Raw genomic sequence first — 13915 nt, 5'->3', positions numbered from 1 at the left:
AAAGTAAGACTTTTTCAGCCCAGGTCACCTTCCCTTAAGCAGAAGATGGGGGCTCTAGGAAGGGTTATAGATCACAAAATTCCAACGTGACTGGTTTAAAATTCCAATCCTGGGAAAGAATTGAATTGCAATTAAGTTAGGTATTAAGTTCTGGTGGGATTTAGTAAAAGTGACTTCATTTTGGGTCTGTTCAGATCAGATCCTTTAGCCTTTGTATACCATCTGCAAGACATTTCTAAAACACACAGTCTGTTAGAAATTCAATAATGTAGAATCTGTACATTAACTTAATCATCGTTCATTTGAAATGTCTATGGCATGTGAATATATTTTCCTTCATTTCTCTCATTTGAAAAAGGAGTTAAAATAATCTCTTAGAACAGTTTTAAAATCTTGTTTCATATTTTCAGTTCATTAGAGAACTTTGCATTTGACATTTTACAAAGAAAAATGGCACTATACTTTCAGGTTTATTATCAAGAATTAACAGAAATTTTGGGGCACCTGGGTGGCTCAGTGGGTTAAGCCGCTGCCTTCGGCTCAGGTCATGATCTCAGGGTCCTGGGATCGAGTCCCGCATCGGGCTCTCGGATCAGCAGGGAGCCTGCTTCCTCCTCTCTCTCTCTGCCTGCCTCTCTGCCTACTTGTGATCTCTCTCTGTCAAATAAATAAATAAAAATCTTAAAAAAAAAAAACTATCTAAAAAAATAAAAATTAAAAAAAAAAAAAAGAATTAACAGAAATTTTAATAGCCCATGGGTCCTTTCCAAAATTTTAAAATAATAAGTTGGAAAGTTAAAATGTCTACCATATTATCTACGACACTATCTACCAATTGCTCTTGTTTTGGTCCACTGTGTTGCTGTTTACAGGGATGAAGAACCAGGAGGCCAACTGGTTACGGATAAATTCCATATTGACTGGGATTCAGTACTTGTTGACACAGATAATGTCATCACGGCACGATTTGATGGCAGAGGAAGTGGATTCCAGGGTCTGAAAATTTTGCAGGAGATTCATCGAAGGCTAGGTTCAGTGGAAGTAAAAGACCAAGTAGCAGCCGTGAAGTAAGTGGGTGCACATTTCCCTACTGTTTCTCTTAAAATGACAGAAGCTAGGTATATGATACATTAAATACTACTAATACTGATTCAGGGATTTATACTTTAGTGAATGGACAGTTTTCTAAGTTAGTCAAATAGACTGCTGCATTTTTCCAAGTACTTTTCACTCTTAGCACCAAATAAAACAATTATCATCCTTCCTCTCTGGAATTAAAATTTACTTTGGGTTTATGCAAATGGGAGAGACCTTATGGCCCTTGGGTGTTTGGCTGGTTAAATGTCCAACTCTGAATTCCAGCTTAAGTCAAGATCTCAGGGTTGTGAGACTGAGCCCAGCACTGGCCTCCGTGCTGGGAATGGAGCCTGCTTAAGATTCTCTCTCTCCCTCTCCTTCTTCTTCTGCTTTGCCCCACTCCCTATTGTAAAATAAAATGGGAGAAACATTAATTAAACCATTTATTTACAATAATCTATAATGTCTATTATTTCCCAGTTAACTACAATGCTTGAAATTTCACAGATACCATACCCACACTAGCATGAGTGACCAAGAAATCTAGTAGGTTATTTAAAACAGTACACAGAAATTGGCTAGGTCATTGTCAAAATGTTAATCAGTAGGTCTGGAATGGGGCCCAAAATTCTACATTTGCATCAATCAGCCAGGTGATGTCCAAACAACTGGACCATTGCTTTAAGTAGCAAGATTTTGGGATCCATGATCCTTCAACATGAATAAGGCTCCAGCCACTTAAGTATTCCTTGTTTGAGTTCTGGGTTTTGTATATATGTATGCATGTGTGTGGATGCCCAGAATGAATTCTCCTGTGCATTTGACTCAAGAAAATTTAACTTTTTTTTTCATTGCAGGTTTTTACTGAAACAGCCATACATTGACTCCAAAAGATTAAGCATTTTTGGAAAGGTAAACAGAAATGTATATATGTATTTTTATATGTATATAAAGTACATATTTATACATATGTATTATTTGTGCTTGTATTTGTACATATATAATTTCTTTATTTTACTATAATCTCTCTGTACTATTCTTTAAAATGTAATGTTATAATTAATACTATATACATTCAGTCATTTATAAATCCAGCAACTATTTACTATCTAATTGGTGCTGGTATTAGAAAAACTGAACAACCACCAAAAAAAATCTGTTTTCATAAAGCTTATCTTCTAGAAAGGAGGAACAGATAAGCACATAAATGAAAAGATAGCTTCATATAGCACTATCTTATAAGGAAAACAAAAAAAATAGGTGGACAAAAATTAACTCTAGGAAGGGCCAATGTTATTAGATTAAGTGGTCAACAAAGGTCCCTTGGATTAAGTTATGTTTAGGCTGGTACCTAAGTAACAAAAGTCCTATTAACCTCTTGAAGCAGGGTGTTCTCTCAGTAAGGATCAAGTACCACAGCCTTGAAGAAGACTACAAGGCTTAGAAACTGAAAGATGACCAATATGTATAATTATGTCTTTAGTGTTTTCTGCATGACATTTATCATTGCAATAATTTTTATGTCAGTTTCAACATCATATTCACAGTAGGGAAACAGACTCCATATAGATACTTACTAGTCAACTAGTTCATTCATATTACTAGGCTAGACACTAAACAGATACTAAAATGAAAGGAAGGAGATCTAGTACTCTTTTAATTTAGAGACAAAGCAAATTATTGGTGTTCATGGATTTCAACATAAAATATGTTTTACTATCCCTAAATGAACCCAGAGATACAGGACATGAATAACTGATCATTTTACTGGGGTGTAAATTTTGGTGGTGTTCACTGATAAGTAGGTATAAGAAAAGCTGTTTGACAAGTGAATAAAATGTAAATAAGCACAAATTCTTCCCTGACTTCATACACCTGCAGTGCACCAAGTCTTTGCTTTATTTTATTCTTATCCTCAGTAACAGTCAAGAGATCAATAGGGATAATGCTCCTCTGACATAAGCAGAAATAAATGAAAGCCCATCACTAACAATAAAGACAGTGAAAAAACGGAAATGTCTAGAAAGTGATCATTCCAAAGAAATGGAAACTCTAAACAGATTAATAAATGCATAAAGCAAAGTCTTATCATATGCTTATAGCATTGATGAACCTTGAGGACACTGTGCTCAGTGACATGAACCAGTCACAGAGGGATAAATTCTGTGTGACCCCACTTACATAAGATATCTAGAGTAGTGAAGTACACGAAGACAGAAGAGTGGGATGGTGGTTGTCAGGGGGAAGGGAAAAGGAAAGCTGGTTGCTTATAGGTAATAGAGTTAATGGGTAATAGGTAACAGATTTCAGATTCACAAGATGAAAAAGTTTTAGGGATCTGTTTCACAATAATGTGAATACACCTGACACTACTGAACTATGTGCTTAAAAGCGGTTACTCTGGTAAATATTAGGTGTTTCTTGTCACACGCATACATAAAAAAGTACATATAGTGAAGAACATTTTACTCTTTAATGGTCCTGATACATGTAAGGACTTAGGGCTTATGCATTTCAAGGCTCTACTCACTAAACACAGAAATAAGTCTAAAAGATCAAATGAGCTATAGAAACATTCATTACTGCGGAAATTTAGATTCAAAAGGTTGTAAAATGCCTCACAGAGAAAGTGGAGTATAACTGAATGGCAAAAGTCATTCAGTGAGGAGAGGGCAAGGAGAAGGCTTTTGTATAATGCCCAGTGTCAGCAGGGAGGGCATAGCTGAGGAACATGAATAAAATGACTGACTATAATTAAGGCTCACATAAAGGAATGAGAAGTGACACACTGAGAGTAAGTCTGGGCACAGACCTCAGGAAGTCCTTCATATTAACCAGAAAGTTGGTTAAGTCTAAAAACGAAAAAATAAAGTTCTAGGCCTTGGATTTAGAAGTTCAAAATCCCATATTTATCATTTTATTATTCCCTGATGAGCCTCAGGGAATTGACTCTGGCAATGTAAATATACAAAAGACAAAGGATATAAATGAAACATAATTAGATTTTAAATGGAAAAAATATCCCATCTCTTTTAAACAAGTACATGTATCTGTGACTGGAATTATAATTTAGAAGGTAGCTTTCTGATCCTGTAAAGGAACACTGTTAGCTTCAAGACTTCGTAGGTCTCATAATTTTTTTTTTCCTTGGTATGTACTTATTTCATTTCAGTATCAAATTAAGTTAAACTCATAAAATTAGCTGGGGAGTAATGATCTTGCTTGTTTTGGAATTAGTTAAAAAGCTAAATGAGGCTTTCTTTTCTTTGTTGGAAATATTTAAGTTAATGTTTAAATTTATTTAATCAGTGCAAGAATACTAAGATTTTTCCATTTCTTCTGGAGTCAATTTTAGTACTTTAAAACAATTTTTTTCCATTTCATTTATCTTTAAAGATTGTTTTGAAACATAGCATATATTCCATTATATGCTAGTGGGGACAATGCCCCATTTGACTACTAGTTTGGTTTATTAGTGCCCTTCTGCCTTTGCTAGAGCACTCCCTCTTAATTGTTCTTATTCCCCTTGCTTGTCTCTCTCTTCTGCACCCCCGCCCCAATACCTCTTTTAATGAACCATATTTTGGCTTAGTTGTTCTCCTTTTGTCTTTTCTGTTTCACTAAATTTCTACCCTTACTATCCTTGTTTTTTTCTTCTAATTTTTAAATCCATTTTGTTCTTAAATTATTGACTTGAATGTCTGGCTTATTAATTTTCAGTTTTCCTTTGAGTTATAAAATCCCTTTGTATTACTCCCTTAAGTACTTCCTACCAGTATTGAGAGGTAGTACTTTGTTTTAAAACTTCATATCATTATCCCCAGAACCTAACCTCACCTCACATAATACATAATCCTAATATTTTTTCTCTCAAGTAATTATATCTATGTGTGAAAGGTAAGAAAACTAAAAAATTTTCTAACTTTTATTTAAAACAAAACAAAACAAAACACCTAATTATGTGTTTTGTGAATAGGTGGCAAAATTCTAAACCTATAAACACCATGTGTAGAACTGATATTGCTATGATAACCAGGCGACATCAATGCATCACTGGGGAATAAAATTAATCCATTCCACATTTATCCAATGTCTCTTATGTGCTTACTACTTTTCAAAGTGCTGGACATATGGCAATCACACATACACACACACATGCACACACATTTTTTGAAATTTTAGTTTAGTGAGAAAAGAAATAAAAAAATCAGTAAAGTTTATAAAATGTCAGTGATAGAACAATTAAGGAAAATTAAGCAGAGAGGGGGCCCAAGATTAAGGAAGAGATAGCAATTTCCATTTGGAAGAGAGGAAAAATTTGACTAAGAAATCATGTTTGACCACAGACCAGTGAATTTGAGAAGGCAAGAAACAAGGATATCCGAGGAAGGTTTAAAAAAAAAAAAAAAAAAGTCCAAACATATGCATTAATATGGAAGCTTGTTAAAACTTGACTTACGGAGTGCCTGGGTGGCTCAGTCAATTAAGCGTCTGCTTCTCCCTCTCCTTCTAAACTTCCACCCTGCTTGTGCTCTCTTTCTCACTCAAACAAAACAAAATAAAACAAGACAAAAAACAAAAAAAACTTGACTTAGGGAGGTAGTTATTACTTATACTTTTATATATTCTCAATTGAGATAGGGCTTGTTAGTGGCAGTCACTTCTAAGGTTTGAAGCTTTTAACATATATAATGTGAAAGACACAAGACAGGATTTTAAGAATTGTAATAAAATGTGATCACAAATTAAAAGGATTTAATGTAAAATAATACAAAGCAATAAACTGTGTTACTCATAATATGTGTATTATATTTTTATTTCAAATCATCATATGCCGTAAGTGATATGGTTCACAAAGAATCTTAAGTCTGAGGCTAGGAAAACCTTTTTTCAACTGTATTCTTTTGACTATATACATTAACTCTCAGAGTACTCAAAAAAGTCACTTAACGATTATCTGAAAAAACAGGGTGCATAAAAATAGAAGTTCCCAATGAAATGGTTATTACAGACCCCACACCCAGTTCCTCTAAGTCCATCTATCTATTGGATTCAGTTTCTTCTATATGGATATAACTTTATTAAAATGAAATATTCTCAGGAAACATTTCCATACTTTAAGTCCACTGAATAAAAAATTTTCAAAGATAAATTTGTTAAAATTGTGTAAGTAATACTAAAATGCTATGCAAATGGAAAGGACGTAACTATGAATGGAAAAATCTGATCACTGAGAAACCAATAAAATGAAGCACAATTGAACAGAACAGCCTATACCATTAACTGTTCTTGATCTATATCAAATAGAAAACATCCTCCAATTAACTAAGTCAATATGATGACCCACAATTTCTGGCATCCTCCTGACAGACAGGGGTTGTTTTTAAATTAAAATCACCATCTTCTCTCTACCTAGAATTTACATCTGAATCTTACCCTTGTCCTGGATATATTTTCTGAGAACTATTTCAAGATCTACTCTTGCATTCAGTGAGTAAATATAAAATGTTACAGAGGAAGGTGGGCAATTAAAATTTAATTTATTCTAATGCCTCCCTGTGTTGATTTTCTTTTAAAAATAGAAGTTATTTTGGTGAAATAAATCAAATTAAGGCAGCATTTTGGATTAGGTTTTTGAAAGCTATAGAAAGAATTCTATTCAACAGATTTCACTATCATTAAGTCTTCAAGAGTATTTAGCTTCATTAATCTCAAATTTTCATATAAATAATAGTAAAATGCAACTCTTTGTGCACCAGCAATGATTTACAACCCTGGTTTCACTTTAAAATCCACATGGAAAGCTCCACAGCCCATTCTCCACAGACTAAATTGTTTTCCAGAGCGTTATGTACTTTAAGTCTCCACTGGTCTAGGGAATGCTGGTTGAAGCTAGGGAAATGTTTGGGTAGGTACATTTGTTTTATTTTTACACTGTAAGAACTTATTATTCAATAAGTGTGGAACAACAGCCTAGGTATTCCCTGGGAGTTTGTTAAAAATGCAAAATCTTGGGCCCCACCATAGGTGTACTAAATTAGCATAACAGGCATTTTAACAAGCTCTCCCAGTGACCTGAATGAATCATTGTTCAAGAATCTGCCCCTCCTTTGGAAGACACCATTCTACTTAGTTCCTGGGGATAATCAGATTGTGATTTATGTGAAATGGAATAAAAAATGTAATACCAAATTATTGATTTATATCATTAAACTGTGATGTACAGTTGTTCTGTGGATCGGAATATTCAACTATTCTCTCAAAGTAGTCAGGTTATATAAACAACCAAATCATAATAAATTGAAAGTCTGCTCTAATTCCATTGTGGAATTAGAACCAGAAAAGTTACCAACTGAGATGCGCATTTTTCACTGTGGGAACAGTGTTGCCACATGGGAAATACTTGAAACCTCTTGGCTGCAACACCTTGGTCTTATCTCCATGCCTAAGAACTCCAAACAATACACTGGAAAACTCCCTTTAAGGACAGAATTTTTAGGGGCTCTCTACACTTTTGTTCTATAATAGCTATTTACTTACTTTGCAGTGAAAGACCCGCGGATCCCCTTACCCAAGAATCCAACACTGCCACTGGGTGCAATCAGCAAGAGGTTCTTTATTGTTACGCAGGCGCCTGCGGGTGGTCAGCGCTCGCCTGCGGGTGGTCAGCAGCTCCTGCTAGCTGAGCACACCCGGCTGTGGTGGCGCCGGGTTTTTATGGACAGGTACAAACAAGTTTTGGGTGGGGCGCAACTGATTGGTTGACAGTTAGAACTTTTGAAAAAGGCATACATGGAGTTTGCTGATTGGCTCTAAGGACCCACGCGCGGGAAGAGAGAGGCGGGAAGGGGGAACAAGCTGATTGGTTCTGAGGGCCCGCGCGCAGGAGGAGAGAGGCGGGAAAGGGGAACAAGAAGGGGGAAGGTAGGAATGCCATCATGGCGTCTCTATTATTTCTATAAGCCAAGTGGTTACAGAAGGGCAAAAGAGCGATTAATAAGCAATTAATAACCTAATTAATAACCTGGTCTATACCTAAAAGCCAGCGGTTTACAGAAAAGCAAACAAGCGGTTAGTTATCCTATCTATCTTCTAGGGGAGGAGTCTTTCATTCCCCCCTTTTTCTTTATCATGGATAGAATCTTCTATCCATTCGTCTTGTTCTTGCACTAAGTGGGGTGCAAGGGGCCAGCTTTTGCTTTCTCCTCAGCCAGCCTCCTGCTCCTTTATTTCCCCCTGAACAATCTTGACCCTGAAATCTTTAAGGGGGTTGAAGGTGGAAGGTCTCATCTTCTATAACTTCTTCGTGCTGAATAGGGGCGTAGAGCTGTCCCTACCTGCTCGGGTCAATATTGATCAGTGGAGGAATGTATAGGGGAGTTACGAAAGGCGGAGGCAGCCGAATCCAGCGCTGACAGCGAAGAGGCGTCCTTTCACGCAACAAGGATCGTCTGTCATGGTGAAGTCATTGTAGCAATGGAGTCTCGGCACCAAGTAGAGAAACATTGAACAAAGCAACATATTAAGGTTAATGAGGTGATAAAAATGAGAAGCCCGAGAAGGAGATTTGGCCATAGTCCTCCTTCAAACCAGGAACTTAACCAATCACTAAAAGAGAGAGAGGGATCTTGTAGGGCCTTAATCTGGGTGTTCATATCCTTTATTATTCCTGTGACATTTTTGCGATAGTCTGGGATGTACACGCAACATTCTGTTTTGATGATTGCACATGTGCCACCCTGGGCTGCTGTCAGGACATCTAAGGCCATCCTATTTTGTAGGACTGCCTTGCGTATCTGTGACACTTCGATATTAAGCAGGGAGATGCTATTTAGTGAATCATTGAGTGCCTTTGTAGTATATTTATTAAGGGCTTCTACATGCCACATGACATCCTTTAGTCCCGCAGATGGAACAAAAATGGATGCTAAGTAATCATACCATTTAAAAACAGATCGCTTCCATCTTTGTTTCAAGTTGGGGAGATTAGCTGGAGTTGTAATGGTTTTAGTAATGCGCCCATGAATCCAGGCAAATCCTAAAGTACAGCGACCTATCCACCCTGGAGGAAGCCAGGGCCACAGGTTGGTTCCACATATCCAGTGGGTTCCGTTTGGAGCTGGCCATCTAATGCCAGGTCACCTTACCCAATCAGTAGCAAAACATTCAGTAGCCTGGAGTACTATTATTTGGGAACACATTTCTAATGATAGCCATCCTCGATACTGTGTGTTATTTGTCCAAGTATCCTACGTATGATTCTTTTGTTCCCAGCATAAAACTGCCTTTTAACTGAGCTGTCCAATCGTGGGTGTGAACCACAAATATGTATCCCGGATCTGATATATGCCATCCTTAGAATAGCGATAAGGAGGGTTTTGTAACTTAGGCCCATATTTGATTGGGGAGTTATGGCTTGATAGCAATCCCCTTTCCTTCCAAATAGCTCCATGGGCATGTAGTACCAGGAAAGCATATTTGGAGTCAGTATAAATGTTAATTCTTAGACTTTGGCAATTGCAAAATGCTAGTGAGCACTATGGCACACCTAGCTTTTCTTATTTTTTTCTATGAAAACTACTGTCATCAGAAAACCAACTGTCATTCATATTTTTAACAGGGGTATCTTAAATCTGGCCATATAGAATGAGCAAGATCAAATAAAATACAAAGAACATTTTTGCTCTATAGAGAAAGAAGTACAGTGGTCAGGTTCAGGCATACAGGTAACTAGGTTTAAAGTTTGACAAGTTTTATTTCTGGCATATCTGTTAATGTAGCCCAGTATTTAATAAGTTGGTCTCCATCATCCATTGGTGGCCTTTGCCTTCTAAGACAAATCTGGACCTGATGTGACATCATTACAGTCAAGGACTGTCCCATAGTGAGCTTTGAGGCTCTTTTATAGGAGGGCTGTTCCATGCTTAGCTAAAGCATCTGTTTGCAATTGCACCTCAACAGAGGTGGCCTCTAGGATAAATATGACTAAGGGATGAAACCAATAAGAAGACCTTTGAGTGGTCCAGCCTTAATAATATCCTGATTACAGAGGATCATTGTCAAGTGGGAGAAAACTTGTCAAGAGATAAGGGGAGACCCCCATGAATCATCAAATCCACTCATAAAGAAAGTGGGGTCATCCATTATCTTCACAAGTCCATAGTTAATCCTATGGAGTCGATAGGTTGGCTTTTAGGCAATTTCATTATCCCAGCCACACATAAGGTGTTAGTTAAGTTATACTATTGTAGGGGAATCAATCCCATTTTCCAGTTGTTTAATCATGTGCTGTGGGGTCTGCTAATATCCCCACAAAATAATAAGATCGACTAAAGAAGCTATTGTGCAACTTCTCTGAAGTTTACTTCAAATTGTTTAGCTTAGGTAAACAAACATTTAAAGACAATCAAATCTAGAATTCAACACCCATAAAGGTGTGTTATTAAAACATAATTTTTCTCTCTAAAATAACCCTCATTTACAGAGATAGCCAAATCAGGACTAATTCACTTGTGAAACAAGTCCAGTTTTAACAAACGTGGCCTATTATTTACATAAGCTCAGCAAGAACAGTGACTGTGATCAATAGATCTTTTAGAATCTGCTTTGCTGGAACTTTGTATAAGGAATCTCTAGGTTGAACTTTTAGTAGCCTCTCCGGGCCAGAAGCCAAGCCCTGTACTTGCCATGAGGCATGCCTGCAATACCTTTGGGCGAATTCCTCTTCCGGAGACTGCACCTACCAAGGAGTGACATTCTTTACTCACCTGGTGGGGCTGCTGGGAACTCTGTAAGCAAGGTATCAGGCCAACAGTCCCAAGGGGCTTTATGGCTCCAGGTTTCATAAAGTCAACCTTAGTTCCTTTAAACTGTCTGGTCATATCTGAGTCTTTTCAAATATGACATCCCAGTCAAAGCCTTGGTAAAATAACCAGTGTTTCCAATTCTTTCCTGTTACAAGGAGAACAGATTCTTATTGAACTTATGCAAATGACTGATTGCCATGGAAGAAAGAATACTTACTAAGACCTTTTGGTTTCAGAGGGTTCAGATAGAGAGAAAAGGTGAATGCTTTGAGCACTTTTACAAATGAGCACTTTTACATCTCTGTAAAGTTACAGATAACTAGGAGGGAGTATTCCTAGTCTGTAAGAGCAAACAGTAGAGAGAACCAGCAATGTTTAAAGTAAGACAAAACATTAAGAGACACAACACTATAATCTTTTAGTTCATTTAGTCCCATGTTACTAATTCTGATGAATGCGGCTTTAGTCCGTTTTGGAAATTCTTACCCATTTCAGTTTTAGGATTTTCAAGTATATCAAATATCTGTATTTGTCCTGAAAGTCCTTTATAGGAATCTCCTTGAAGATAAAACTCATTTTACCAGAGAATTAAAACAATTATAAATTACAAAAACTCAGAATAGATATGGCTAGAGCTAAAGAGACATGGGAGTTTACAATTTAGCTGCAAGGAAATCAGGTTATTTCTGTGATACATAACATTTCCATAATTACAGTATCAAGCGATGATCTCTCAAAACATTAAAACTTTAGGAAGTGCGTAGAATCTCTAGAATAGTTATAGTATTTTCCCAAATGTAATCCAAGGTTTATCATTGGTTCCGTAGTACTTCATGAGCAACTTCACATACCAAGGAAAAGCCTGAGTTAAAGAGATTTACAATTTAAATCTTGTCAACATTTGCTAAAATCTTAGAAAGTTTTAAAGCACATGCCTAAATATAATTAGGGATGTTAAACACCTGATAAAACTGAACATAGAAACTCGTTTTTCTGGGCAGGCAAAGAGAAAACCATTTACATTTTCTTAACAGCAGATCAATTGATCTAAGAAAACATTGTCCTTTTGAACAGAGAATTTCAGTCTTGTACCAATGTACCTTTAAAACCCATTCATTTCGATCTTAATCCATTCTTGACCATAGCTAAAATTCCTTTTCTGAAGATTTCCCTTCACAAACCTTCTACAACTTTCCTTTGCATTCAGGTTTTGTCCCAAGCCATTTCCTTCTAAACAACCATCTCATTTAGGACAAAATTACCTTCCTTTACCTTCAACAAAATGTATTCCCATTCCTTAAATCTTTCTTACATATCTCCTACTTTCCTACATACAGAGTTTCCCTTTATTTCCATCAGTCTTAGTTACACTAAGCAGAACTTTGTATTCTTAGAAACACCTTTAGTTATTAACCAATTGTGAACTGTTACAACAGAATTCTTCAGGTGGCAATTTATGAATCAGTTACGTGGAAAACAAGTCTACCAGCAGATTTAAATACTCTTAGTTTCTTTGCAGTAAGTAAAAAAGCACAAACCTACATCCAGTAATTAATGACTTAGCATTTTATCCTGTTTGGTTAAGACCTAGATGTCCACAATTTAATTCCACTTGTCATCCAAGCAAAACTTTAAAACTTTCAGGTTACCAAAGACTTTGAAAGCTACTTCAGCAATTACCCATTAGAACTTTGAGACAGACAATTAACCATCAGTTTAGTCATTTCTTTGCTAACAAATTTTAATAAATAACATGAGCTTATTTGACCTTTAGTAAACTTCGATAGAATAAAGCTTCACATTTACTGCTGTTAACTTCAAAGATGCATCTATCTTAATTAAACCAACAGACTTAACTTAGTTCCAACACTGATTTACGCTCCACCTGGGCCCACTCCGCTTTGAATGTTTACCTGAGACATGTGTGGGAAGATCTGGAGTGGGTGTTAGGTCCAGGGGGTTCTCTTCTTGCTCCTTGACAGTGAAGAGAGAAGGAGCTGTGGTGCATGATCTAGAGGCTAGTCATGCAGGTTGCACGCGCGTTGGTACAGAAACAGAAGGGGAAAACAGAGGAAACAAAGTGCTGCCAGGAGGCAGAGAAAAGATTCCCGGTTTCAGAGCTCATAAGCCCCAACAGAGGAGCAGACGCCATGCTTTCCCACCAGCAAGGGGGGAGGGGTTAGGCAGTCCAAGTCAGGCCAGAGAACACAAGGAAACTTCCCCGAAACAAAGAGTTTCGGCAGCTGCTTGGGAATATTCCTTATAGTCTCTGTCTCGAGTTAGACCAACCCCAGTTGGCTCCAGTAATAGCCATTTACATGGGAAGTGAGTGAGGGAGAAGCCCCCCACATCTATTAGGAGAAACAGAGAGAAATAAAGCCAGAGTCCCCTTAAAAAGAATGTAACCTTCATGACCAGTACAAGGCATGACCAGTACAAGGAACATATATCCACATTTAAAGACATAACATGGAGACATACATTAAGACATACATTGTTGGCCTCCATTCGGAGTCAAAGAAAACACCAAGGACAATAAGTAAGACACACAAAACAATTAACAAGAAGGACGCTGCGCGATTTCGGTACCGAACCGAGAGTACAAATCCAACCGGCCCAGGGGAACCACGAGGTCTCCCTGCGGCGGACAGAACCAGCCCAGGGGAACCACGAGGCTCCTCCGTGGCGGACAGAACCAGCCCAGGGGAACCACGAGGCCCCTCTGCGGCGGACAGAACCAGCCCAGGGGAACCACGAGGCTCCCCCGCGGCGGACAGAACCAGCCCAGGGGAACCACGAGGCCCCTCTGCGGCGGACAGAACCAGCCCAGGGGAACCACGAGGCCCCTCTGCGGCGGACAGAACCAGCCCAGGGGAACCACGAGGCTCCTCTGCGGCAGACAGAACCAGCCCAGGGGAACCACGAGGCCCCCCTGCGGCGGACAGAACCAGCCCAGGGGAACCACGAGGCTCCTCTGCGGCAGACAGAACCTTGATCCCTGGGGCGTCCCCCAGGGTGGCAGGGGAGAAGTC

The 13915-nt window shown here is 38.0% G+C and overlaps 1 protein-coding gene across 2 annotated transcripts in view; it reads left to right on the top strand.

Annotated features, from left to right (window-relative positions):
* DPP10 (dipeptidyl peptidase like 10) overlaps positions 1–13915 on the top strand; it is a 1364876-nt gene that overhangs the window by 1339490 nt on the left and 11471 nt on the right. For both annotated transcript variants that reach the window (XM_004773359.3, NM_001310171.1), the window contains 2 exon segments: positions 873–1067; positions 1935–1989. In XM_004773359.3, the coding sequence (XP_004773416.2) occupies positions 873–1067; positions 1935–1989 (250 nt within the window).

This window comes from Mustela putorius, unplaced genomic scaffold, assembly GCF_011764305.1.
Source record: "Mustela putorius furo isolate JIRA1106 unplaced genomic scaffold, ASM1176430v1.1 tig00003867_pilon_pilon_pilon, whole genome shotgun sequence".
Lineage (NCBI taxonomy): Eukaryota > Metazoa > Chordata > Mammalia > Carnivora > Mustelidae > Mustela > Mustela putorius.
Note: the sequence above shows the minus strand (reverse complement) of the source record. Positions and strands in the feature narration are given on the sequence as shown.